The sequence below is a fragment of the Agelaius phoeniceus genome, chromosome 1 (genome assembly GCF_051311805.1).
Source record: "Agelaius phoeniceus isolate bAgePho1 chromosome 1, bAgePho1.hap1, whole genome shotgun sequence".
Classification (NCBI taxonomy): Eukaryota; Metazoa; Chordata; class Aves; order Passeriformes; family Icteridae; genus Agelaius; species Agelaius phoeniceus.
The window spans coordinates 46,943,960-46,971,720 of NC_135265.1; the positions used below are offsets into that span (position 1 = coordinate 46,943,960).

Here is a 27,761-nt window from a genome sequence, read left to right on the forward strand (position 1 = left end):
TTGTCAGGAAGGATGGGGGAAGGAAAGGAAGGAAGGAAGGAAAGGAAGGAAGGAAGGAAGGAAGGAAGGAAGGAAGGAAGGAAGGAAGGAAGGAAGGAAGGAAGGAAGGAAGGAAGGAAGGAAGGAAGGAAGGAAGGAAGGAAGGAAGGAAGGAAGGAAGGAAGGAAGGAAGGAAGGAAGGAAGGAAGGAAGGAAGGAAGGAAGGAACTGTTCTTGTGCAGTTTATTTTTTTGCAAAAGTCTTTCACTGTGGAGGTTTGGTGACTGTCATGTCCTGTTAACAGCACCTCTCAGGGCAGGTCACAGTGATGTCACCTACGTGTTGTGGCTTCAGTGAACTGCATGGTCCTAAGCTGCTCAGCCACCATGACGAGCTAAACATGTTGTCACCCAACCAGTGTCCCCAGGCACCCTGTTGGGTCCCACTTGTGACTTCTCTTCTCTCCCCCAGGTACCTGCGTGAAGTGCAGCAAGGGCGTGTATGGAGCAAACCAAGCTTGCCAAGCCATGGGCAACCTCTACCATGACAGCTGCTTCACCTGTGGAGCCTGCAGTGAGTATCCCTGGCCTGGTCTGATCCCTGAGTATCCCTGGTGCCAGGCCCTGCAGCAAACTCTTCAGGCTTAACATTGTTCTGGTGTAAAGGGGGGAGAAAAGAAAGTAGTTAATAAACTATCTCCCAGCTGGAGTCTGCTGCAGCTCTATGACTTGGTGGTGGTGGTGCTTGCTGTTTGTTTTTGAATGGATTGTTGCAAGGCATGTAGAAATGATATTTTGGATTGTGCCAGGCTTCTGCCTTCTGGTATGGGGGATGGTTGTTTTCATTCCTCTGCCTCTCGGTTATAGCCACATTTTCTTACAAGAGTGTTTTTTCAAAGTGGCAGTGAAAATGCCTTAGCTGGCATGTTTTTTGTCTCAGCAGGCTTTACTTTTCAGATGGAGCTGCTGCAGGATAAATCCAGTGGCAGTGTTTTCGCTGTGTACATTATCTTTTACTTGCTAAAATCATTTTGTACCTCTGAAATTCTTCCAGTTAAAGCATGTAAGTGCATGAATGTCCCAGGTTACACATCTTGCTTGCTTTTTCTCCAGGGAGATGCAGCCATGCCCTGAGATAAGGGGCATGTCTCTGCCAGCTTGGTTTATGGTTTTTCCAGGGAGGGAACTGGTTACTCTGCAAAGGTATCAGCCTGGGAGCAGTGATGATGAGCCCTATGAAATCTACCCAAGAAGCAGAGTTAATAGTTCAGCTGGCCCTGCTGAACTCCCTGTGGGGCACTTTGTCAGACCCACATCTGGAGGTGAGGTGTACAGCAATGTATGGATCCTCCTGAGCAGCTTTTCCAGGAGAAAAAATCCTCCTTGGATTTTCCAGGAGGTCTGTGATGGAGCTGGAATGAAGAACTGGCCAGTTGATTTTAAACTGTGGCTGTGTTTGTAAGACAGTGGTTTTTCTGTTTTGTTGTGTTTAACTCCAGCAGTAGTAGCATATTTTTAGAAGTGTAGCTGTATATGTGGTGTCAGAAAAAATAATAATCTTCTGCTGCTTTTGTATATATGAGTTTGGTTTTCCCAGATGAGACTGAGGGTTTTTCCTCCTGAGTTGTATTTAGAGTTATAAACTCATCAGGACTGCATGTGTTTTATTTGGAACTGTAAAGTTGGAATAAATATAGAAAGATGTGTGTGCTTTTTAATAATAGCTGAGCCTTGAACTATGCCTATTTCCCAGCTGTCCTACACCAGCTGCCCTGCCTCACCTATGTTTTTAGTAGAGTATTTCACCATCATCTGACTGAAAATAGGAAAACTGAAAAGAGAAACTGGTTTTTGCATGTAGTGGCAGTTTCCTAGAGGCTCAGAAGTCAGCTGCTCACTCTTCTGTCCTTTCTTAGACATTAATTTGAAATTAATTTGTCTTCTCCCATGGAGAGGTTTCCTGGCTGCAGCCAAGGCTTTGCTTCAGTTACCTCTCACCCTCTAGGGCGAGGCAGTCTCTGAACTGCCCTTGCACCCAAAGATCCTGTTAAAAATAATCCAGCAGCAGGTTTGAGCTGTCTTAAATTTCTAAAATTACTACCATGCAACTGGTGCTTTAGAAAGAAACACTTTTGATCCTCCTTTTAAAATGAATTTTACAATCTTTATTTGGAGACCAGTGCTGGAAAAGTAGTTGTGGTTGCAGAGGTATCCGTGGTTACGTCTGTTTGTTTGTCTGTGTTTGGTTAAAAATTAACTTAATCCCATTTCTAATGAGATGGGTTGGTGAGGGTTGAAAGAATAGCTATTTGCTGCTTATTTTAAAAGTCAACCCTTTCCAAACGTTTCCAGTGCAAGATGAAAAGGTGTAGATGTCAGGTGAGACTTAGAAAGGTGGAAAGAAGCCAAGTTTAGCAAAATGAAGCCCATTTTCTCTCTTACCCAGGCTGTAACTGAGAAATGTGCTGACTAGATGTGCTGGGGCAAAGGGTTTCAAACTGAAAGTAAAATTAAAAAACAAGACTAGTGAAAATTTATGGGAGGTGGGGAAAGAAAGGGGTGTGGGAGCAATAATGATATTTCCCTCCGTAGAAAAGACTGTATTAAAAACAAGATAGAAAAGGGGAATGCAAGTCATGGGCATATAAGTGAGAGCCTAATTCAGCTTGTTATATTTAGGAGAGTAGTCATGGAAGATAAAATTCTTCCCATTGTGGCAGTGGCCATACTAAAATGGAAACTGGAGGCAGTGGCAGCTGGCAGGATGGCATGGATGGATGGAGGGGAAGGTGTGTGGTGGCATGGGATTCCCAGCACTCCAAAAAGAGTGGTGCCAGAGGGTAGTGGGTGTTTTCCCTCATGTGCACAGACCTCTACAAGCAGCAAGGTTTGCAAGAAACCCTTCAGTGCAGGGGGTGGTTTCCTGCACTGCCCCTGCTCACTTGCTCCAGGGCTTTGTGGCCTTACCTGCTCTGGGCTGACTTTGAGCTTCATCAAACCTCTGCATTGTGGCTGCCTGGGGAGGTACAGGACATCCTGCCCTGCACTCAGGGAGGAAACCCACTCGAGAGGAATCCCACCTTTTGTAACCCAAAGTAATCTCCCAGCCCCACAGACCATCAGTTGCTGTGGGGACAAAGGGCACACACGCTGTCGTTCATTCAAAGAGGACACGTGCCCCTCTGCAGGCTTTCTGTCACCTGTGTCGCTGCAGGAAATGTGATGAGGCCATTTCTGTCTGACAGAAAAATAAATACTTACTTGGTGTTGTCTTTCTAGTTGCAAAGCACATCTTGAGCAGCCTGTGTGGAAATTCTGGTTTCTAGTTGAAAAGTAAGTAGTGCTTTTAAGGTCAAGTGGAGTTCATCTTGGACACCATCCAGCACAAACTTGACTTTGAGAAGTCAAGGTTGCCCCTGATTTCAGTCTTAAAATTTCTTCTCTGGTGGAACACTGAATATCCTCCACTCCAATAAATAAAATAGACAAAATTACCTATTAAGGTAAAGCGTATCGTCCTCCAGATATTTATAACCACTGTCCTGCTGTTTTCATTTGAGCAAGGATTTCTAATTTTGCTCCTCGCTGGATTTGTGTCCAAATCTGCATTGGTTTTCCCAACACAGAAAATCAAGAGTGTCTAAGGAGCAAGGGTTTAGGTGGGGGGGTGATACCCCATATAGTGCCAAATTTCCTTCACCCTCAGCTTCCCAATACATATGTTCAGAGATAAATGATAGAGCAGTTTGTTGAACAGGGCTGTGCATACACTACAGGGTTCAGTTGGCAGGAAAAAAATGTACTGTCTTATCTGAGCCAGTGGCATGTAATGCAGAAAATTTGGCTTAGAGGTCAAAACAACAGATTTAGAATTATTACTTTGGCAGAAATGTCTCGTTTATCTTCTTGTTTGTTACAGGGCAGAGGCACAAACAAGGCAGTCTTTTGCAGAGAGGGAGAGGAAAAAAGCTTCAAGCTCTTTCTGCAGGATTAGTAATATATGATATTTGCTTTACAGGAGGGCTATGAAAGTAGGTTAAAAAAAAAAAAGCCTCCAAATGCCTTGAGCTGTTTCCTGCAATCTCAAGGTGTCTGTTTCCGCCTTGGGGTTTGGGGGTTTTTTTGCAGCCTGTTGGGCAAAAAGTTGTAGCTATCAAATGGTTTGTTACACATTAACCATTTAAATTAAATCACTAATTTATGCCGCCTCAGAGGTATAAAAAGATAGGTGTGTCTCCAGATGTTGATATTTACAATTTAGGTAGTAAAGAGACCTTACAAATTATATACTTTTAGCTAAACTGTATCACTCTAACCTTCTGTGTTAAGTTTTAGTGTTTTCTCTTGGATTCAGCCAGGCTTGTATCCAAATGCCACAGGTTGCCTGGAAAACAGACCTTTTTGCTCAGCTGGAAGTGTAGTTTAGAGCAGAAGAGTCTTGCACTTGAACCACTTGGTCCTCAAGAGGAAGTCTGAAAGCTAAAAAAGTGCAAGGGAAATGTTGGAGATGGCTGGGAAGGAAATCAGTAAACGAGGAAGGAAGTCAGAAAGAAAGAACTGATTGCAAGGTGATTTGAAAGGAGTGTTTGATGGTGAACTACAACACGAGGGCCAAAGTGAGGACCAGATTTTGACTCCTTACTGCAAAGAGTTGGAAGCCTTGCATAGATTACAGAAAATGGTTGCATAGATTACAGAAAAAAAGGTTGGAAACCTTTACTAGATTACAGAATTTAGTCTTTGACATGTCAATATCACTTCATTCCTTTATTTTTCTTTTCTATTTTTGCAAGCTCAGATTAATGTTGATGTCAGTGCAGGGGTTAACAGACTGCTGTTCCAGTGACAGACTTTGAAATCACACAGGCTGGCTGCCTCTTGCCACCCTCTGGCTGTATATATTTTATATTTAATATTTCACAACATAGTTGTGTTTAGAGGTATCAAGGGTCATTTACTACACTAGGTAGCTAAGCTATCAAAGCAGATTTTTCTGCAAGCATAACCCTCTGCTTGGGCTAATTAATCTTGCTGCAGTGATTATGAAGCATGGCTACTTAGAGCAATGCAGCTCTTGGTGTCTTTGGGCTAATTATGTTGAATAAACATGTCCTCTATTGGTATTTAACTCCTAGAAAAAGAAGGCCATGGTTTTTATTGGCACAGTTAAATCACTTTACAAGCAGAAAGTCACCTTTTTCTGCCCATGTGACTTAATCCCAGACAGCAGGATAGTAAGCCTTGCCAAGTGGTTTCTCCAAGGCCACACGTATGTGTATGGTTGTCGTCAGATGCAGAAACTGCCATCTCTTCTGATGGAGGCAGAACTTAGTGCCAATAATTGGATAAAAACCCACCACACCAATCAACTTGAGAAATGGGCAAATCTTCAGAGTGGAGAGTGCAAAGCATTGCCAGTAATCTACCCTCAGCATCCCTTCAGTAAAATTATCACACCAGAGTCTGCATAGTAAACAATAAGATTTTTTAGCAAAAATAATGTCAGAAAAGATTCAGGTGTGCTTGGATTTACAGTTTAGGGGACAGGTAATTCATCAGTATATTTTTCTGCTTCAGTCTAAATGGCTACTATGTTCTTGCTGACTTTTTGTCTTCAGTCTCAGCTCACGGGTGAAAAATCCTATTGTTTGTCACAAGAAGTGCTTCCTATAGATGAGAAAAGCCAGGACAGCTTTTACAGTAAGGTGACAGTACTTGTTCCTCTCCTGACCAGATTTCAGGGCAGTAGTGATATGAGGCCTGAGCTGGAGGGCCTTTGGCATGGATCAGGTGTCCTCAGTAGATATCCTTGAGGGAAAGGTGAAGATGTTCAGCTCCACAAGGGGATGGATGCAATCAGGGATTTACCAGTGTAATAGTGGTTTCAGTCAATTGCAAGTGCTGGCTGAAAGTCTGAAATCATTAGGACAATGTGAGGAGGAAAAAAAGGTTGAAATCTTCTGTGGAATAAATTGCTAGTCTTTCTAGTCTTTCTATTTTATAATGTTGTCTTCAAAGTACTGTTTTCTGTAAAGAACGGGCATAGGATTAATGTAAAGATTTTAGTGGTTTTCTTACAATGTTTTAATGATACTGTGACTAATTTTCTGACTAGTGTCTCAGTAAGTAATGAGGCCCTTTCCATAACCAGAGAAATTTAAAAATTACTTTCTCATGTCGTTTCAACATGCAGTTAATTCATCGAGGTCAAAGAGATTGCCTCCCCCTCCTTCCTCCTTTGAGGCTCTGTGAGTTTCAATGAGTCACTGGGTGACAGGGTGGGAGGCCAGCTCTTGACAGCCACCTGGTTTTGGTGCCTTTTGGGGAGCTGGGCAGCCATCTCCAGAGTGATGCAGAGTGGCTGAGCACTGGGATTAAAACCAGTTCCTGAGCAGGGACTGTCTGGATCAAAAGTGCTGCTTTGTCCCAAGGTGACTGTATTTTACCTCTGAATTTTGATACTTCTAGGGGTTTTCCCTAAAATGAAGAACTCATGAATATCTTGCTGCGGTTTGCCTGATGGCAAAGGAGAGGTGTTGCTCAGTTGTGTGGGGTGCTGTGGTTTTGCAGTGTTTCTGGCTGGGGATCCATTTCCACCCTCACCTGTGGTTGTGTTGCTATTAGAGGCAGCTGACCTTTCTGACATGTGCATGTTTTTGGCTTTCAGGCATCAGATCATTTCCTGAGAGTTTTGAAGAATAAAGCAACACTTTTTAATAGCAAAAAACTGCCACCAAGTCTTTTGCTGGAGCTTGTTTGGTTTTTCCCTACTGCCTCAAATGTATGGTGAAAGCACGGAGCATACAACTGTGTAGTTGAGAGAGACTGAACATCTTTCATGGTAATGGAGTTACTGTGTCACAGCACAGTTTCTCTTGCAGATATCCTATCCTCCTGCCCATGGTTTCAGCAAGACTTTGGTCTGTCCTGGGCTATCTGCCATTTGCCTGATTTGGAGGATGTACAGCCATTGAAGTGACCCTTTCATGCAGGCTCAGTTCTAGGGCTGATTGGAAATATTGACGCTTCTTTGTCAGGCTGAGTACTGCATCCAGCTTTAATGGTGGCCAAGAGAAATGAGACAGATGTCAGAAATGAAGCAGAGCTGTCTGATGCCTGACCTTGTCTGCTGCACATGGTGGGACACCATGCTGCCTGTGAGCAGAGTGTCCACGTAGGGCTTCCAAAACACACGTGCATTGGCTGAATTTAACGTGCCATCAGTAATCACATATCCAAATTTATTTTACAGCTGTGGTACTTGAAAAAGCACTGGTTTTTGTAATGGCAGAGGCCCAGGGCTGTCAGTGTGGAAGGGACCCAGGAGAAGCTGCCAGTCAGCAGTGATTTTTGCCCATCTGCTGTGCAGATACCACGGGGAGTTGTATGGTGCTTAGATAAGTGATAAGTGAAGTCTGCACACTGCCTCTCCAGCAATGCAGCAATCCTGCTTGTGTATCTCCAAAGAGCCCTGGGATCCAGACATGGCCCTGTTCCATTGTATGCATTGACAAGCTATCTCTTGTCTTTGAACATGGGTTTGTGACCCCATTGTTTTTAATAAATAATGGAAAAGCAACTTCAAAAGAGAAAGTTAAGTCCAAATCCCCAGCAAGCAAATCATGCATCTCCCAGGATCCTCCTTGCCAGGGACATTTCAAGTCCCTGGTTAAACTCTCTCTGAGTGGTCTTCAAAAGGAGAGTGCCATCATTTGAGAAAATAGTAGACAAAAGCACTGGCATCCTGGGAGTGCAGCCTGATGGTATGCCTATTATCAGCTGCTAAGCAAAGTGTGTTTATTTTAGCACAAAGGCACTAGTGACTAAGCTTGAAATATTTTGAAATTGGTGCTGAAATGACCTCGAGGTCATCCTGAAGGTCCCACAGCTAAACAGACTAGACAGACATGTGAGGGATGAGCAGTACATAAAAGCTCAGGGCTCAAACTTCCTGTCAAAAGATGAACAAGATACCTTGTAAAAAAAGTGAAGACAGTAAAGTTGAAATGCCAAAAAAATTTAATTGTCTGAATCTTTTCAGGTGTGAGATTAGCTAAATTCAGGGTGAAGCAAAAGTGAAATGCAGTCAGGAGCCAGCAGTATAAGACATGTAGTAAAACAATTGATCTTGAAAGCAGCAAACCACACCTTATATATTCCTGGGTTTGTCAGAGGATATTTCATCATGATACATGTTGAAAGTAGGCAGTTATCAATATGTGATTCGTCACATGCCATTTAACTTCTCAATCCTTATTTTTGGTGAAAGTAAAACTGCATCTCCATGCTCAGATGAAACCTGTGCCAGCCTCTGCAGGCACAGTCAGAAGCATTGCTTGTGAGAGGGCCTGGTTTAGTTCAAGGCACTGTACCATGGCAGGGAGCTCAGTGCAGGGACAGAAGTCACTGCCACCCTGCTCTGCACTGTGGGGCAGTCCCAGTGCTGTTCCTTTTACTGCTGTGGCTGCAGCAAAAACATGCATTTCCCAGCTCCACTGGGACAGTCCCCAGCGCAGCCTTGGAAGCGAGCTTTTCCTGCATCTTGCCTTCCCAATTGTATGATGAGAAAATGCTTCCTCATCTCAAAGAGACACTGGAGAAGTCCGTCCCAGAAGTGCACAGGGAGAAGTTGAGAGCAGCAGGGAAGACATGGGCTGTGTTTGCATGAACCACTCCCACAGTGGCTGCAGGAGCACCTGGTTACTCATGGGTTTTGCTGATTTCCTTTTACAATTCTGCCAGGAGCCTAAAGAAAGTAATGGAGAGCTAAAAATAGTTAAAATGCTTACCTCTTCCCTAACAAAAGTAATTAAATCATCCCTGTCCTGTCACAAAGTGCTCTTGGTGTCAGCAACTCTTCAGGGACTCACATAATGCCAATGGGCAAATTATAAATCCTTTACAAAGGATTTATCCCTCTGCTGAATGAGCTTACAGCAGAAGCCCAGACATAGCATGCTGGCTGTGGCACCTTCACTGAAAGTCTGTTGCCATCAATCTTAACCTGCTAATGTCACCGTGTTAAAAATACACTGGGTGCAGAATGGCTGGTAAATGCTTTTTTTGTCACCATGGAAGAATGGCATTGTGGCAGTGATCCAAACCTCATCCCTTCTGTTGGAATGTCTGCTGCTCATGCACCAGGCCTTCATCCAAAGAAATGTTTCTCTTTGCATGGCCCCATTGTGTATGTTTTTCCTCACCACTGTCAGCTTGTCTTTAAGGAGACACATTGCATGCAGGTGGAAAGTCACTTGGGCACCTGCCCGTTGCACTGAACTGGAGCCCTTGCTACCATGTAATTTAAAACCAAAGTTAAATGGTTTTGTTTGTTTTTCATTTTTGGGAATGCCAAATCCCAGTGTTGGAGTGCCAAATCCCAGTGTTGCATTTCAATCAGTGGAAGATTTTCAGGAGTACTTCTTGCTGCATTAGGCTTGTTGTTAGCTTGCTTAGGACCACCCTTGACAAAGGTGATGGAAATCTCAGGTATTCCCATGCCTCTCCTGTCCCTCCTCAGAAACTGTGACTCTAGAGTAGCTGGTGAGCATGCCAGGCTTACCTGTGGACAGGCAGACACACAGGTGAGGTTATCATGCAAATACACCCCCTGGGTTATAAATCACAAAGATTACATGTACCACATTAGATACTTTCTATTTTGAACTCTGGGTCCTGTTTCGGTTCCAGCAACCTTGGCAACAGAGGGCAGATGAGAACAATCAACAAAGTGGGACACTTTCAGGATGGTCAGAATTTCTTCCATGCCCTATCCAATGTCTGCATTGATGCAAGGATGGGCTGGTGCCCTGGGTCATCTCTGACCTTCAGGTTACATGGTTGTCCCCTAACAGGGATTTGAAGAGAATGGGGGACAGTGACAGTGATGGGGCCATGTGCTTTTGGCTTCTACACTGCTCCAGTAAACACAGAGCTGAGCAATGCCCATAGTTTAACCACAAAGTTCCTGCACATTCAGACACGGGCTTGTTCCTTGAGAAAACACACTGCCTTGTCCTCCACCTGCCCTGCTGCCTGGGACTTGGACTGGGCACTAAGGGCTGCTGATGAAATGCTGGTCTGGCTCAATTCATTGGCAAAACTTTGGAGCTTCCCTGGAGCATCGTGATTTTGGTAGGTGCTCCACTGGGACAGTTCCCAGTGCAGCCTGGGGAAGTGAGCTTTTCCTGCATCTTGCCTTCCCAATTGTATGATGAGAAGGTGCTTTCTTACCTCGAAGAGACACTGGGAGCAGTCCATCCCAAAAGTGGGCAGGGAGAAGCTGAGAGCAGCAGAGGAAGAAATTGGCAGCAGGAGTTGTTTCCCAGCCTGAGGGTGCCCTCTGGCGTATGCAGAAAACTGTAACACTTGTTTCTTGAAAATCCACTTGTTTCTTGGGTTTACTTGGCTTCCTCCTTTCCCTAAAGCCTTGCAGCCAGCGTGGTTCTTCACTGAAGGCTGCCAGGTAGGTGCATACCATAAGGTGACCCCCAGTCCAGTCCCGTGTGATGTTCACATCTATACACCCAGCAGCTGACAATCACTTTTTAAATTATGCTGGCCACATCCAGCATGTCAAGCAGGAGGCTTCTGGGCCCCAGTGTCTCAGACCCCATTTCCTTCCAGCAAGGTAGGTGCCTGGTAGGTGTCCAAAACCAGCCTGCAGCAGCTCCTGCTCCAGCTGTGCCCAGGCTGTGCTGCTCCCCCTGCCCCGGGCTCTGTCTCTTGGCACGCGCTTGGGGCTCCAGTGCAGAACCATTCCAGTGCCAGGCTTGCATTTCAAACCCTGGGCTCAGTAGGGAAACCAGGCTGCAAAGAGGTAGGAGCAGCTTTTTATAAACAAACAAAACCTAGCCCTTTTTTCTTGTGAGAAGTTTAGGAGTGGTGGCAGTGTGAGCAAACATTGCCATGATCACATGGAACTGAAAGCAGACGGTGAAAGGGAGGCATAAACATGAAAGCTGAAGTAAATACAAATCCTCTCCATATGTGGAGTCCTTTCTTGGAAAAACATTGTCATCTTGTCTTGATTATGACATTTGGATTTTTTTTTTTAAAAGTTTCAAAGCATTTTGTTGGCAGCTGCAGTAACAAATGTGCTGGTAGGTAGCAGAGAAGCTTGTTGAGTGCTCTGATGTTGCACTCTGCTGGGGCAGAGCGAGTGTTCAGGTATTGCAGTGCCTTGTCTGGCAGCTGCTGCTCATAACAAAGCAGTAAGGTTGTGACATTTTGAGGAATTAAGTGTAGGTCACTCTCTGTATGCCCTTTCTTCTTTCCTCCTTGCTCCTTTCCTTGGGTGTTTTCCAGCATGAGTCAGTGCATCCTCCCTCGCTCTTCCCAGGGTTACAACACATGGTAATCTGCCAGGAGATGTTCCAGGCTTGCAAAGCTCCTACTTCCTACCCAAAGGTGGGACTTTTGTCCAGATCCACCAACTGGCATTCATCAGCAATCACCAGTGGAAGAGAATTTGGCATGCTGGAATCTGGGAAGACCCATGCTGGGATTAGGTGCTCTCTTCCACCTGTGTGACATCTGTCCTTGGATGTCTTCATTGTTGTTTGCTTCTCAGCAGCCAGGTTTTGAACACATTTTCTCCTTGCTCTCTTCTGATCTTTTTCTTCTCTCTGTGTTTTTTTCCTTAGGTCGAAAGCTGAGAGGAAAAGCCTTTTATTTTGTCAATGGAAAGGTGTTCTGTGAAGAAGATTTCCTGGTAAGCACTCAGTTGACTCTTGTGATGAGACCTAATGGATATCTTAATGGATATCTTTCTGTTGCCCTCAATGGATTTTGTGTGAGTGTACCTAAGAATGAAGCAAACCCCCAGACCTTTTTTTTTATCTGCACCCCTCTCCTTGGCTGGTGCAGATAAAAATCCATATACCCTTCTTCCCCTGAGTCCTGGTAGATGAAGCCATCCTTGAGGCTTGAAAAAGTTGTATTTGCTTACTTATTGATGAATCCTAGTGATTTCTGTCAGAGAGAGGTAGGGTCACCTTTGTTCTCCTCAGTATATTCTACATAGGATGAAAATTAAAGAATTAAATGCACCTAAAATATGTCATTTTCCAAGTGTGCATTTCCTTCATTCAGACAGATGATGTGCTGTGCCCAAGGTGCATGTCATGGACATGACAGACAGTCCCTTATCAATAGATCTCAGGAAAAACAGCAAAAAAGTTGTAGTGGGCCAGACTTGATTGCTATCCTACCAGGGAGCTGGAACAATACCACTGACCTTATAGAACCTTCAACAGAATTATAACCATATAGCCAAAGAAAAATTTGGCTTTCCAGGCCTATATATACAGATACTGCAACATAAGTATGTGATAAACACAAATAGGTTCTTGTCTTGGAGATTCATGTGGTCAAATAAGCATGTAAATAAGTCTTATTAGTAACTGCCTCATTTGCATGTGCATTTATGATATTTATTTTTATACTTTAAATTAAAGTTAAATTTTCAACTTGGAAGTAACAGGAACTTGTACTCTTTCTAAACCTGAGCACTCAGAAACACATCCACACTTTTATATAACGAAAAAAGCATTGGAAAATTTCGTTTTTCTGTCTAAGGAGCACAGAAAAAGGACCAATAACAAATATGCAAATAACTCTCCACAGTACCCTGTTGTTTATGCTTGAGTGGCCTTGTGAAATTTTAAGTGAATTCTTTTCTGTCCTTGCAGTATTCTGGTTTCCAGCAGTCGGCTGACAGGTGTTTCATTTGTGGTCATTTGATAATGGACATGGTAAGTGATAATTGCTTCAGGAGAAAAAGCTCCCACAGCTTTATACAAGAATGCATCAAAAGAAAAATATATTAATATCCAGCACTGTCTGTTATCATCTGGTAGTTTGCCTAGTGGGAGCCTGGTATCAGAAGGAAAATCCACGGAGCCTTTTGTTGATTTTTTCAAGGAAGTGAATCTGGCACCCCAGTGTACATCATGCAGAGACACTGCTCTGCCTGTTTTCAGTGGGTGTTGAAAAGCAGAGCCTCGAGGTCTTTCATCCCTTTTTTGGACTTCTTTGGACAGTGTATTTGTAATCCAGTTGATGCTTCCTGCTCAGCAGTATCGTGGCTCTGCAGTGCTCCCTTGCTGTGAGGCATCAGTGCAACTCTCTCAGCCTCTCTTTCCTGCAGTCAAGCTGTGGCTTCCCATGTATTCTGCATTAAATCACTTTCTCGTTGTTTTTTGTGGGTACTGATACTCTGTGGAGCAGGTTTGACCCAAGGTGTGTGATCCAGACCTCAGTTTAGATGTGTGAAGCAGGATTAGCCTGCAGCAGGTACCATCCATTCCAGATGTGCATGGGGTGGGGAACACTCAGGGGGTCAGCATTCAGTTATAGGAAGTTCAGAGGGAGACTGGTATAGCTGGTGGTGTAAGACTACAGCTGAGGCAAAGGAATTAGAAATTTCTGGTTGACGGCATGCCTCCCAACATTTTCTAATGCTTATCATTAATTATCTTTGTTTGCCTGCTTACACTGGAAAGCATTACAATTGGAACTTCCTACTCAGAAGTCTGATCCTTCTACTGATGGACCATGGTATTCCAGGTAGTGAATTGCAGCTGTTGAGTTCAACACAGTCTGTGCTGTGTTTCCATAGTCTGTGCTAATTAGAAAGCCAGGCAAGCGAGTACAAAGCCCTTCAATATGTAAGGAATTATGAAAACCCAGCAATAATACTAGTTTTGACTTCTTGTGGAGAGTATAAAAGTGTATTTCCTTTGTTAGGCTGACACATCTTGCCTTGTGATCTTGCTAAGTATTCTCTACTTGTTGACTTCAGAAATTATTTTATTTCTTTTAAATTCTGTCACTTCTAGCCTTTGTCATGCTAAACACCTTGACTGAGTCTCTAAATTGTTTTCATACCCATGCTAATAATTAATATCCGTAGAGCCAGGTGCTGTATATTGATTCCAGCTGCCCTTTCCATCCTTGTTAACTGATTTTTCAGATGAAACGGGGGAAAAAAGACACAGCCCGGCTGATGAGTATGCAGCATTATCTGGTGTAAAGCTGTGTGTTTGCTATTTTCACCTTTATTGGCTCTTCATGTGCATTTTTCCTTTCTCTTGCTCTGTTGCAGATCCTGCAGGCTCTAGGGAAATCATATCATCCGGGCTGCTTCCGATGCGTCATCTGCAACGAGTGTCTGGATGGTGTGCCGTTCACTGTAGACTCTGAAAACAAAATCTACTGTGTCAGGGATTACCACAAGTAAGGGCAAAATAAACAGCAGTGATCTTCCAAGCAGCAAGCCTCTAATTTAGCTTTTCAGCTAGTTAGGAGTGCAGATTGGTAAAATAGAGACAGGGTTAGAAGTTTTGAGGATGGGGCTAGATCCTAGAAATTCCTCCTCTCTCCTCTTATCCAGCTGTTGACCCTTGTGTAACTCTGATGAAGCTAAATAACCTCTGGGTTTCTCAGAGGTTCTCTGCCCCTTCTGCAAAGCAGAGAGAGTGAGAAATAATGCTCCTGAAGTGTTCAGTGATGTACAAAATCAGTGCTTTAAGGTAAGCCTGTGAATGCCTGTGGAAATCAATGTGATTTACTTTTTTAGTAGTTGAAGGGCTGAATTTGACTTTTAAAGAACTGCCACTGAATATGCAAAGCAAAACTTTTAGCCACTTCTAAATTAAACAACTGATAAATCCACTTTAAAAATCACTTCTTATTTAGACAGTAAAATAAAATGGGTGTGCTCTTGGCTGGTAGTTATGGTATTAGAGCTGCACACATTTTGTGTGTCCTTCTGGCTTGCTTTGGTCCTTGCTCCATTTTCTGAGCAGGGAGGTATTAAGTGTTGCTCAGGCAGCCCTTGGAACTCTTCTGTGTTGTGCCAAGACTAGAGTTGTTACAATCCTGTTGCCAAGATTAGTGCCCTTGTATGCCGTCACTATTTGGAAATAATTAATATTTCCTTGCAATTTAATTTAATTAATTATTGTGTTATAAGGCCTTAAGAAGCTGTGCAGTCATGTGGTATTTTCTCAGAATTTTTCTGCCCAGAGGCTGCCACTTCTTTTAATGTATTTTTCCGGGGAGAAGTCCTGCTCAGTTCCTCCTCATTTTCTCTTCCAAATCTCTCAGTAGCAGCCAAGAATTTTATAGGGAAATTTTGTATTTTTTCTGGCACTAAGTATAAGATACAAGGTCTCTTTTTGCCTGATTGAGCAACGTGTGCCAAGCATTACTTAAAATAAATGCTAAAATGAATTTATGATCTCAGGATGCAAAGCTTTCCTGTGGATAAGTAATTTACAGCTGCAACTTTTCATGTTATCACTGAGAAAATACAGACCTCTCTTTTTATGTTGATCCATAACTTGCCTTCAATTTTTCATTGCTCTTCCAGAGTTTTAGCTCCAAAGTGTGCAGCGTGTGGACTTCCCATTCTGCCCTCCGAGGTGAGAGCCTTTTATTCCATATCCCTTTGTGGGAGGAGTGTCAGGCCTTGTTCTCTTTCACACTTGACTATGTGTCAAAACAAATGTGCTTGTGGATGGGGAGAGATGGTTGCTTCCTCCAGAATGCAACCCTTTGGTCTAAGCTCATGCACTGTTCTTGAGATGTGACCCTTCTTTTGTTCACTGGTGAAGCTTATTCCTCCTCTGCCAGGCTGCTTTTTTCATCTCCTGCAGGATCATGCTGCTGCTAGTTTTGTGTTCAGGAGAATTTTCCTTTATGTCAATAGATGCTGGTGGTATTCATGAATGTCCTCTGTGTGACCACTCTGGGACTAATACATTTTAATACTTGGAGATGAATCTTAGGCAAAAGTAATTTACAATGCTGAAAAATGTGATCTATTGAAATTACAAAGTCATTTATTTGTGATTTCTGATAGATGTTACTGTTAAACAGAGAACATTTTTATACTTCTGGTATCACATTTTAGAGGATATCTGCAGTCAGGCAATGAGGAAGCTTTACTGTAAAAATAAATGCAAGTGGCAAGATTTATTTGTGGTCTCCAACCAGCTGCCCAAATGCATTTCCTCAACATTCATTTTGTTGCAGGAAGCAATCTACAGAGTGCATGTGTCTGATCCTGCTGTAATCCTTTGTAATTTCTGCTTTGCTCCAATGCTCACAGGGGTCTGATGAGACCATTCGGGTTGTGTCCATGGACAAGGATTACCATGTGGAATGTTATCACTGCGAGGTAGGTCAGCAGCTTTCTCAGGGCGTGGGCACTTCATAGTCATAACTGCTATTGTTTTTAAGATGGAAATAAATCTCCTGCCTTACAGCAGCAGTAGCTGAGCAATTCAAACCTTGCAGTGTGAGACCCTTTCTGTCAGTGACCAAGAAGTTTCCACATTGAGGACAAAAGTTTTTGCAGCAATGGGTTTCAGTTCTAATTTCATTTGTCATCTTTAAAGTTACAAGCAACAAGTTAATTGTTGCTTTTCAAAATTGGCAGTTTGTTTGTTAATGCAGGAAACATGGTGACTTAGTAAGGTCTATTGCTGCCTTCCAGAAGCCTCCAGCTCCAGATCACATCAGTGTATCTGATTTCCAAGTCAGATTGCTGAAAAATGCTAAGGTGGTGACTGATCCTGTGGGGTGTAAGTTACCTTCACTCTCATGGGAAATGAATGTGTCTTTAAGAAAGGATATGGCTGCACAAGAAAAAATTCCTGGAGATGCTAGCTCTTAAAAACCATTTAGTCTGTGCAGGGCTTCTCAGAAAGCTGCCTTACTTCTGCATTGAGAATTAAAATATATAGTTGTTTTTTCTCACTGCTTATAGTGCAGTGAATAGAGGCCCTGACTCCACAATCTGATTTCACATCAGTACAACTGTAATGTGAAGAGGTGAATCTTACCTGACAGTGTAAGGAGACACAAGCATATTTCAAATACAGAGGGTTGCACTGTACCACAAGATAAAGCTTATTCAATAAAACTGCTTTAAGCAAATTTGTACAAGGCTGCCCATCAAAATGCCTGCATCAGATGCTTTTCTTCTTGTGGTACATGCTGGACCTATTGGGAAGGAGCTGTTGGCTGGGTATTGTCTGTCCTTGTCACAAAATTCTGGCTTTCCTAGAAGCCAGACCCCAGCTGACACTGGGAGATGAGCACAAGCTCTAATAATTTGCACGGCCTCTCTTTGCAGGACTGTGGGATGGAGCTGAACGACGAAGACGGGCATCGCTGCTACCCACTGGATGAACATTTGCTTTGTCACTCCTGTCACCTGAAGCACATAGAGAATGGCACAACCCCAGCAGCTGCCTACCAGCACCACTACTAGTCACTGTGGCCAGCGTTGGAAAGCTGGGACAGAAGAGTTGTTACATGATCCCCCTCTCCCCAGCTTCAGCTGATTTCCTGTGCATGTTTTTTGCCAGTCAGCAATGTTCCTGTCAAAGGATATGAGAGATTTTTGCTGGATTCACCAAGTTTGTATGCTTGTGGGTTTCAGCTGCATCAAACCATGTCTACTTGACCAAGAATGTGGCATGTCACCTAAACTGATCAGTTTACTTTTACATGTCTTTTTCTGCTGCCTGGAGATTCCTCTGGGCTCATTCTGGAAGATTCTTCAGTGAAAGCACAATTTTCTCTCGTGCCTATGAACTCAGATCGTGCCATGCACAATTAAAAAGCCAGAGGCTGGCTTGCCTGCCTGCCTGCTGGGGACATCCCATCAGTCTACTGTTTCCTGAAAGCACATTTCACCAGGTTCTCTGAAGGACACCAACCTATTAGTACCAGCTTTTTAGACACTCTCTGTTTTTACTAATTCTTTAGGAAAACAAAAGAAAGGAGTCTATGCAAAATGGCACACTCAGACCTTTCAGTTAATTCCCTGAACTCCAGTATCAAGTTTGGCTGTAAGAGTACTAACTGTCCAAGCACAAACCAGGCAATGCTGTCTGGCAACTGAAGGCAAACATCCCATTTCAAACAGAACAAAAAACTGGAACAAGCTAGGCTAAGCTACTGCAATGACTTGGGGCCCAGGCTTGTGTGTCAGCATGACACACAGGGGCCAGTCTGCTGTGTCAGAGTCTGAATAGTGGATCATATTTGGAAAGGAAAGGTCGGGATGCTGAAAGTGTGGACATGGGGGAAATCCTCCCTCATTCTTGCTTGCAGAGCTCACTTTGGAAAAAAGCTCTCCATACATAGACAGTTGCCTGAGTTTTCCAGTTTGTCCTCACAGCTCAGCCCTCAGCCTGGCTATTCCTTTTCATGGTGTTTACCCAGCACAAAGCCATTTCACAGTGGTGCTTATTCAGAATTTGGGGAATGAACTTGGGATTGTTATGAAGGCTTTGTCACGCAGGGATTTAGAGCCCAGCTCCACAACCTGAACTCAGATGAGTATGTTGGCAAAAACAGATTTGCTCCTATGAATAATAACAGCTTATCTGAGCAAGGGGTTAGAGAGCTTGACCCTTACTTTCCGTTCTGCTGAGAAAGCAGGAAGGCAAATTGTTTCTTTTCTTGACCCTCCCACTCCCCCGCTCCCTTCTTTTTCTGATAGGTGTGCCTGCAGTGCATGTTCTGTCCCTACCAAAGCTGTGCAGCCCCTCATGTACTGGTACTTTTGTTTAACAAAAAGTTCTTAATTTAAAGCCTCAGATGCAGTTGGGGTTAAATCCTCATGTATCTGTGCTGAAGATGTAAATTTGGTTCTGACTGGCAAAGGATGGGATGACATTCTTAAAGAACTTTTCAGTGTGGAAACAACAATAAATTAGCTGAGCTGTGGCAGTGAGACTCCCAAAATGTTCCCATGCTGAAAAGCCATTACAGTTCAACCAAACCTCTTTTCCAATAGCAGGGATGTAGCTTGAACTTCACTTGATGTAGTCAGACAGCAACATGTACCCATCTGGAGCAGCACAGGTGTCAGGTAACAGCAAGTTGTCTGTCTCTGCCTGTGCTAGTAAATCATCTTCCCGTGGCTGAAATGTGAAACTGCCCCAGCCTCAGAGCTTGGTGGGTCTGGCCTGGAGTCTCATGGTGCCATCTGACCATCCAGCCCTCTGCCCCATCCAGCTGCAAGTGCCTCTGCCTGTTTCCACTGCTCTTCAGGATGGGAATGGCAGCTTGGGGCTGGAGGCTGGTCCTGCCTGGGAGCCATCCAGAGCTTTGGTGTAGCTTGGGACATGAATCCCTTCAGTGAGTGACTGAAAACTCAAGGGAGGGCACTTTAGCACTGTGAAATATATCTTCTGAGAGTTTTACCTATGATTTTAGAGGAGGTAAAATTGACCCCAAATATGTGAGCCCTCCTAGAGCCTTAAATTTAGCCTCCAAATGCTGGTTAGGAAAGGGATGGGAGCTGTAAGCAGTGCTGCATCCAAGCAGGATGGATCGAGGGCAGCAACAGCCAGGGCAGATCCCATAGTGCTCTCCCCGCAGTGCATCCCATCAGCTTGTGTGCTGCAGCACAGCTAGGCTGGAGCAGGGAGGGGGTGTTCCAGCTGTGACTGTGATCTCAGGACTGTCTGAAGGGACTGAGGTGGAAAATAACACCAGCTCACAATCCCTAGTAAATAATTCAAATAGTCCTGGGCAGGTGGTTCTGTGCCCTGGGCTGCTTTTGGCAGTGAAAGCAACGAGATACCAAAGTGGTTTTTTGAAGTGAGCTGGAAACACCAGCCTTGGTCATCTGTTGCTGCCTCTGAAAGACCAGCTGCTATGTAGTTCATGCTTTTGCTACCTCTTGATTTTTTAGATCAAGCCCTTGTGCACATTTTTTTGCCTTCATTTTGTAAAGATCTGAAAACACTAGTGGGACTGGTATTTCATTTTTAAACTGCAGTTTAAACTTCTGTCTCAGCCTTGGAGCCTTCCCCAAAACCTTAATATAAGCAGGAGAGAAAGGAGTGGGGACAAGGATAATTTTCCTTCATGGAAAGCCTCAAGGGCAGCAGTTTGTGGCAAGATGTCTTGCAGGAGTCCTCTTTGCATCACCAGAGAGTTTGGCCTCTGCTCCCACACAGTGTCTTCTTACTCCTGTCAGCCATCCTGTATCCCTCAGCACTGGGGAAATGAAGGCTGCCCTACTTCCAGTTTTAAGGTCCCCTATAAATTATTAAATGCTAACACTCTCCGGTATTTACAAAGAGCTGGAAGTGACAGTGTGAAGCTCTTGAAAAAAGGAGCCTGTGAGCTTGTGGTTTTGAAGCTAAAGCATCTACTGCACTGCCCTGCACCCCTGTGTGTGCTAACTTGCACTGCTTCTATCTCTGGGAGTTTGAATTCCTTTAAGCTCAGAATTATTTCTCCCAGGCTGTGAGTGTCTGAGTCCCTGTTGATTTTCCCCAGCTCTGCAGCTGCCTGACAGTGGGTCTGGCACAGGGGGAGGCAGGGGCATCCTGCACAGAGGGGAACCTTCTCCTCCTCCCGACCCTCCACCAGGCATCTGTGGAGCTGCAAGCCCTCCCTGCCTGCCTTCAGGCAGCTCCCCCAAAGGGAGAAATAGCTCTGGAGCTGGAGGTGTGACACTTTGTGTCCTCTTCAGAAGAATTTCAAAGAGCATGTTAAATTCCACCTATCTCCTGGCTGATACACATTGGGTTTTGCTGTTCACATGAATCTTGTTGCCTTTTAATTTATTAAGAAGCTATGAAAACGTGCTATGAGAAGTTAGTCTTGGTTCCTCCCCCAGCAAGTTCTTCTGACTGGCTTTAAAGTAAGGGACCCTTGGAAGTCCCATTGTGCTGTTAATGAGTAACTCTCATGCAAATAGTTATTCAAGTGAATTCCCTGAAGCCTGCTTTCAGGAATCAGAGCTTAAAAGATTTTTTCATTCAGATCATGATGTTAAATTTCTATTGCTTAAAACACAGAAACTCATTTAAATAAGGATTTTTGCATAAGAGCCGAGGGAAAGCCCCAGCTACAGAAGCAGCAGACATTTTTGTGTAATTTAAAGTGTAAGAAGCACCTGTGATCAAAGTGATTTGGGAAACTGCCCTGATGTTAAAACACAGGGAACAGCAGTTTCTAACACTCTGGTAAGGAGCATTTGAAAAGATCTGTGGTTCTTCAGTTTCTGAATTTCATTTGGGGGCTTTTAAAACATTTTCCCAGTCTTTCAAGATTTAAATGCTCTTTTTTTTTTTTTTGGTAGATCTTTTTACTACGAAGTGAATAGCTGCTTAGTCTGTAAATGATGGAGTTTATGGAGTTTCATCAGCAATCAGGTGTGATGTGGCAGCCTTGAAAGGGGGAAACTGAGCTTCCAAGAACTGGCATGGGTCTGGCTGGCCATTCCAAAGAAAGGATTATCTTTTTTTTTGGAAAAAAAGAATCCCAAGTGGGCCTTGACCACTTGCTATGTGCTCACTTTTGGGGTGGTGTGTGCAGCTGTGTCCATGCACATGATGTGTGGCAGGTGCTGCCCATGGCACACCTGCCTTTCACACCTCTGTGCCCACGCCAAGTGCTTGTAGGTGCCTTTTAAGCAATTTTCTGTTCATGAATGTAACGCCAAGTTGACCCAGGCCTCATCACTGGGGAGTACCCCTGGAGTCAGTACCTGCAGGCAGGGAAGGGCCATGACCAGATACACTTCCCTTTCCCCCATCCTGTGAGTGCCACTGGGAGAAGCTGGGAAGGGCTTTGCATCTCTCATCATGGCACAGCATTTGTTCATTTTCCTTTTCCATTTCTGAGTCCTGCTGCTCGCTGGCTGCAGTGGCTCTGGCTGTCCTCACTGAAGCTGACTGGGCAGACATCTTCCTGTCACAAGCCCAGAGAGAGCTTGGAACTGCTCTCCCACCCTTTTCCTAAGAGAAGCAAAGCTTTCCTGAGCAATAAAAATCCTTCCCCTGCTTTCTTCCAGGGCAGCCAGAAGTTGGTATGGCAATGCATCTGCAACCCACTCAGACACGGCAGGAGATGGGAAGAAAATGTCCCCACGTGCAAATCCATGGCAGAGAGTTGAGGCAGGGATGCCCTGTGGCCCTGGTGGAGGGATGACAGGGCTGCAGTTGCCAGCCCAACCCTCCTCCCCACGCAGCAGGTCTGCAGAGCAGGGCCAGCAGGGACCCAGGCACACCCCCAGGCTCTGCCTTTCTGCATCCAGAAAGCAAATCCAGAGCCTGCCTAACGATACTGAATGGTACTAGTTATTTTATGTTTCCTTCAAAGCTCGGCTCCAGGAGAGAGTATTTTAAGATTTGTGCTGGTGTAACTAACCTTAGCCTCCTGTGAACACAGCCCTCTTTTTTTCTGTGCTATTAAGTATTTATAAAGAATGGAGACCGGTAGCCACTGGCCTTTTGTGATTTCAGTGATTAAAGACAGTATCTTAAGCAACACTCAGAGTCATGTCTTTCCTAAACTTACAATGACTGTCATTGCCCAGAGTCCATACTGGGGGCAGTTATGCTGTGGAATGATGGTTTCCCAACCTCTTCCTTACTCCTGTCCTCCCACCTCAGTGGCTGAGGGTGGAGAGAACCACCTCAGTGGGGTTCACTGGGAATTTCCAGTCCTTTGCAGGCTGCTGGTATTTACTGCAGCTCCTTTGGAGGCTGTCCTGCTCTGGCATCCTGGGGAGGCCCAGGTCCCAGGCTGAGGGTGTGGGGAGGGATGTGCTGCATGTGGGAGCAGGCTCTGACCCCAGCATGGGAGTCTCCTTTGCAGCATCGGTGGGCATGGGTTCCTTGAGGGTTTTGGGTAGTGTTCCCATGTTCCCATGGTGCCCCTGCTATCAGCTACCAGATGCCTCAGACCCAAAGACTGGATGTTGGCCAAGCAGCACCACAGCAGCTTGGAGGTGTCAGCTAAAATGAAGCAAATACATAGGAATAGCTAATTATAGTTCCCCATCCTTGGGGCAAGAAGCTGCCCAAACCTGGGGACACCCAGAGAGCTAGATCCAGTGGGCCAGGAGGTGCCCCAGGTTTGGTCTTTGCCAAACCCCATAGTCTGCAGGATCAGGAAGGGTGGCCAGGTGGACAGCAGCTGTCCCTGAGCTGGGGGGGCTGCCAAGGGCAGGAAGCCCTGTAACACCACCCAACCCTGGGAGGTTTGGAGACTCCCACATTGAGGGCAAAGATGTGGCAGCGGTGGGCATATAAGAAGTGGGGGAACCTGTAGGCAGCATCCTCAGCTGAAAGCAGAAAAGAAAAAAAATATTACTACCACAAGGAGTGAAAAAGGAGCAGCCGAGCCAGCCAGGAGTCGAACCTAGAATCTTCTGATCCGTAGTCAGACGCGTTATCCATTGCGCCACTGGCCCTGCTCGAAAGCGGAGGCTGCCCCCGCATACTTCAGCATAATTCTCTGGCGCTGCCTCAGCCAATGGCGGCGCCGGCGAGCCCGCTCGGCCCCGCCCTCCCCTGCCATAGGCGGCGCCCCGCCCTGGGCTCGCCAGCGCGCCCGCGGAGGTTTGTCCCGAGCGGGGCCCCGTCGCTCCGGCCCAGGGACGCGTCAGTCGGGCAGGGAGGGAGCGGCCGGGTCGGAGCGGAGCCCGCGGCCGGGGACAGCCCGAGGGGACGGATGGCGACGGCGGCACCGGTGGGAACCACGGCAGCGGCGGCCTACGCCAGCCTGAAGCTGTGAGTGACCCGCTGGGACGGGGGTGGCGCGGCTCTGGCACCTGCCGAAGAGGAGGGAAAGGGAAGGGAGGAGCCGCCGGTGGAGCGACGGTCACCCGTCCCCTGCTGTCCCCTGCCCTCCCCCGGCCTGTCCTCTGCCCTTGCTGCCCATCTCGGCCCCCTCGCTTCCCCGGGTGATCGCGAAGGGCTTGGCCTGAAGTGGTGGCTGCGTGCGGGCGGAGGACGGCGAGGGAGGACTTTGGCCGCGGACGCGGCTCCCCTGTCGCCGTCCATCCCACGGCGCTGCGGGCGGGCGGCTCCCGTGTCTGTCTGTCTCGCTGCCCTCCCGCGTGTCCCGGAGGTCAATGCCTGCGGGGCTTCCCTTGCCGTGAGCAGCCTGCGCTGTTCGCTGCTTGTGGCGACTCCCTCTCTGGAGCCATCCCAAACCCACCTGGCCGCGTTCCTGTGTCACCTGCTCCGGGTGACCGTGCCTTGGCAGGGGCGTCGGGCCAGGTGATCTCCGGAGATGCCTCCGGCCCTGACAGCTCTGGGATTCTGCCTTCCTGCTGCCGAGGGGCTCGGGCACTGCTGTCAGGCTGTGGGTGTGCCGCGCCGCTTGCCAGCAGAAGGTTCCCTAGGCGTGCTTGTCCATCGCTCTCTCGTCACACAAATCTGCTTTTTTTGTGGTGTGCGATGGTTTGGATGCCAGTCGATGACTAAACTTTGAGGGCTTTGAACTTTCGGGACTCTCCTGTGCAGTGCCGGCTGTGACTTTTCCAGATAAATTCTTCTAACTACCCAGTGTAATTTTATTATTAAAATAAAATTTTTTTTAGGGGAGACTGTAACCCTTTGAACGTGTGTGTATGCCAGATGTTTGTTTGCTGCCTTTAATACAGCAGCAGAAGTTGCATAACCGAAAGCAGTGCAAAATTAACGCTGCAAGAGGCATCTCCATTATAAACCTTCACACTGGTTCAAACTCCCGAGGATATTGCTCTGAGCATGAGACTCTTCATGACTGTCTGAAGCCAAAAGTGAAGTGTCTTTGTGTGTCCTAAAGGCATTCCCAGGCTTTTGACCTCTAAACAGTAGCTGGAAACTCCATGATTGAGTTACCGATGCCATTTTCAGGCAGCAATATCTGAAAGTGACTCTTAAGCCTGATTTAACTGTACTTTATGCTCTGTTAAGTTTCATTTGACAGTCATCTTTTGAATTCAGAGTAAACAGATCTTTTGGAGATCTGTATAAACAGTTTGCCATAATGCTGTTATGTGTTTCACCAGGCTTCTTATTTTGGTTAGGTAGGTATGTGAGGGTACACCGACCCTGGAGATAATTGAGTATTGCTGAAGAGTAACATCATCAGTGATAGCAGAAAGACTTTACTTGGCAGAAAGCTTTCTTTTTTTTTTTCTTTTTTTTTTTCTCTTGTCACCTTAGCAGTATTTGTCTTTCTTTACGCTGATCTTGTGATCTTTTTGGCTGCAGAGGAGCAAAGGTGGGTTGTGTGAGTAGCAGTTGTGTGACTTGTGTGCCCAGTTGTTCTTACTGAGGATTCTTTCAAGTAAAAAGCACTTTTCTGGATACAGGCCAGTAAAGAATTCTCTCATTCAAAGTTTAATCTTAGCTAAAAGTAAGCTTTGATCTTTTTAGAACAAGGCTGTCTCAGATGTAGTTTAACATGAGTTTTTTCATCAATATGAAAACAGAATTGTTTTGTGCTCTGAAAAATGAGCTTATTTTCTTGTCATTACACCAAGTTGTGATAATGGCTGCAGCCTTGCTACCAACCATTTGAAGATAAGGGCCATCACTTGTGTGATGAGTCAAACCTACCAGCTTGTCAAGGTCAAAGGAGAATGTTCTCATGAAAAATCCAGGCTAGACTTCAGTTTGGGGATTTAGTGGTGGCACTGTTTGGGTTTGGATTTTTGACTGATTACTCACTCTCAAGATGATAAGGTCAGATTCTGCAGCTGTACCTTTTCTGGGTAGTCTGCCGGCACTGTATGGAGCTTCCCTGATTGCCATGCTCTTCAGGGTCCTGTTCTGTACATCCAGCCACAGGTTCTAGCTCTCAAAACAAACCTCTTGTATTCTCCACCTTATCAAAAGCAGTGGCTCACACCCTTTGTGCTTTGACCAGTGTCATCAGTCAAGTTCAGGTGGTAACAGTGAAAGTGCTGATGTTTGGCATTTGTGCTGCTTGTGGAACTTCCTGAGTTACAGCAACAGTTATTGGGAAAACTATGAACCTGAAAACTGCTATCCACAGTTGTCACCTCTGACATTGCTATATTTAATTAACTTCTTCTGGTAGCCTCAGGAATAAATTGTAAAATTCAAACAGGTATTGCATCCACAACTGGCAATGGAGTTGCTAGTCTGGTTAATATATAAAACTGATTGTTAAAGGTGTCTGCAGAATAGAGAAAATTCTGACTGTTGTTTTGGCTCAGTTAAAATAACTTTTTTCCTCTTTATGCTTGGAAGAAGGCTTACCTTGCTGATAGCCTTCTCAGTATCCTGTGGGTCCATGACCCTAGCTGTGTGTCAGATTTAACTCCTCCTGCCCATAGTTATGTTGCCTCACATGCTTTGTGAAAGTACTTGTTGGTCTTTGGTAGCCACTGCACTTGAACACAGTGACCTCCACTCGTGTATGTGTTTGGGGGAAGTCTGAAAGGGCATTTGGGTTTGAAGAACACTTATAGAAAGGGATTTTTAGCTATTCTTTCTTCCTTCTCCATCTAAGTAGCTGTCATGGTAAAGCTCAGGGATGTTGGTTGAGCAGGACATTAACTTATACAGTAAATTATTTTCATCTAGAGTGAAACTTCAGTAGAAACAGACACTATGTAGCCTTTAATACGTCTTTTCTTTTTAAATGGTATTTCCATTAGGTTTCTAAACCCTGGGGTTTTTCTCCCTGCAACAACTACTGCTGTATGGGAGATGTTCCAATTCCTTGAGCTGTTTCTGCTCAAGGAGTAATATTTATGGGAGACATATAATTAGCACACCTGCTCACCTAGAAAATCTGGAATCTCTGGAGTGCTGAAACCACCAGTGTGTTCGCTCTGTTACTTAACATACTGTTGGGACTCTGCATAAACTAACATCTTGTATCTCACTGCAGAGCAGTTTGCTGTGCTCAAGATCCTAAATGCATCTCTGTGCAGTACAGGGTGTGCTTCTGGGTTGCTTTATTACGGTATTCAGAGGCTGACATCAAAGAGTTTCCTGCATTAGGGCAATGTTAAGTATTTATGGTGAAATAATCAATTACTGAAGTAAGGATTTGGCTGTTGAGGCCTAGAAGGCTTAAGTGATATTGAGTGAAGTACTATCTTTAGTGGCCATTAGAGCATGCTGGGTCCTCTTTCATGCTGTATCTGAGCACAGGACTATTCCTGTGTGTAAGATCAGCCTAATTAAAATGTGGGATGCAACTGTGCATCATCTGTATGATACACAGTGCTGCTTTATAGTGTAACTAAGGAAGCGAAACTTCACAACAAATACATAAACAAAAGAAATGCTATCTCACAACTGTAAATGAGTCTGACTTTACATTTGATGTAAGCAGGCAGTGGTTTGTTCTTTTTTTGTTCTGTTTTTTTAATGTTTCTGTTATGTTAGGAATCAATACTTTTTCCCTGCAACTTTGAATTGTAGGAATGAATCTACTGAGTTGCATTATCTCTTGCATCAATCTACATAGTTTCAGTTGCAGCAGACTATCAAAATGAAATTCAAGTCACCTTCAGTAATATTTGAAATGGGAATTTGGTTATTGCAGTTCTTCAATACTTCCTCTCTTGAGTAATGTGAGTTATAGTAAAAATGTAAAATATTTGTGCTTATCGCATCCTTTCTTCTTTAGCAGTACTGAGAAATAGTTCATTATAATGGTGGTCAGTTTTCCTTTAATTAAAAAAAAAGGAAATAGAAGGACTCAAATCTTGTGAAGATTTGACATGCTGTTAAGTTCTAAGGGAAGCAAGATGGTGATGAAGCAAGGTGGTGAGAGCTCTTGATGTATTGTATGATTCTAGACAGCAGTGACAGTGTAGCTGAGGAGAAGGCAGGCTCCACTGTCACATATGAAGTTTATACAAGACCAGAATGTGGCTGGGTGTATGAAAACCAGTTCATAACTACAGACACTGTGGGCTTCTATGAAATACTGCTTTCCTGATTGTTATTTTTTTATACAATACTGTCACTTGGACTT

At 44.9% G+C, this 27,761-nt stretch overlaps 2 protein-coding genes and 1 non-coding gene across 5 annotated transcripts in view; 2 read left to right on the forward strand and 1 right to left on the reverse strand.

Annotated features, from left to right (window-relative positions):
* The window catches only part of LIMD1 (LIM domain containing 1), a 32,890-nt gene extending 10,596 nt beyond the window's left edge, over positions 1-22,294 (forward strand). Inside the window, exons 2-8 of one of the 3 annotated variants that reach the window (XR_013182269.1) lie at positions 451-552; positions 11,624-11,691; positions 12,671-12,733; positions 13,484-13,547; positions 14,086-14,216; positions 15,355-15,406; positions 16,096-16,163. Coding sequence is in view for 2 of the 3 variants with exons in the window: in XM_054645135.2 (XP_054501110.1) it covers positions 451-552; positions 11,624-11,691; positions 12,671-12,733; positions 14,086-14,216; positions 15,355-15,406; positions 16,096-16,164; positions 17,125-17,262 (623 nt within the window). In the remaining variant the exon portion in view is untranslated. Of the gene's footprint in view, positions 1-450; positions 553-11,623; positions 11,692-12,670; positions 12,734-13,483; positions 13,548-14,085; positions 15,321-15,354; positions 15,407-16,095; positions 16,165-17,124 lie in introns of those variants that run through there. The other 2 variants (XM_054645135.2, XM_077178233.1) reach the window with 2 other exon arrangements.
* Positions 22,295-23,147: 853 nt separating this feature from the next.
* TRNAR-ACG (transfer RNA arginine (anticodon ACG)) lies at positions 23,148-23,220 on the reverse strand. The gene has a single exon. It is a non-coding gene; the product is annotated as a tRNA-Arg (tRNA).
* A 106-nt stretch (positions 23,221-23,326) lies between these two features.
* SACM1L (SAC1 like phosphatidylinositide phosphatase) overlaps positions 23,327-27,761 on the forward strand; it is a 29,473-nt gene continuing 25,038 nt past the window's right edge. The window contains exon 1 of the mRNA XM_054634761.2: positions 23,327-23,539. Coding sequence (XP_054490736.1) covers positions 23,481-23,539 — 59 coding nt within the window. The 5' untranslated portion in view covers positions 23,327-23,480. The remainder of the gene's footprint in view (positions 23,540-27,761) is intronic.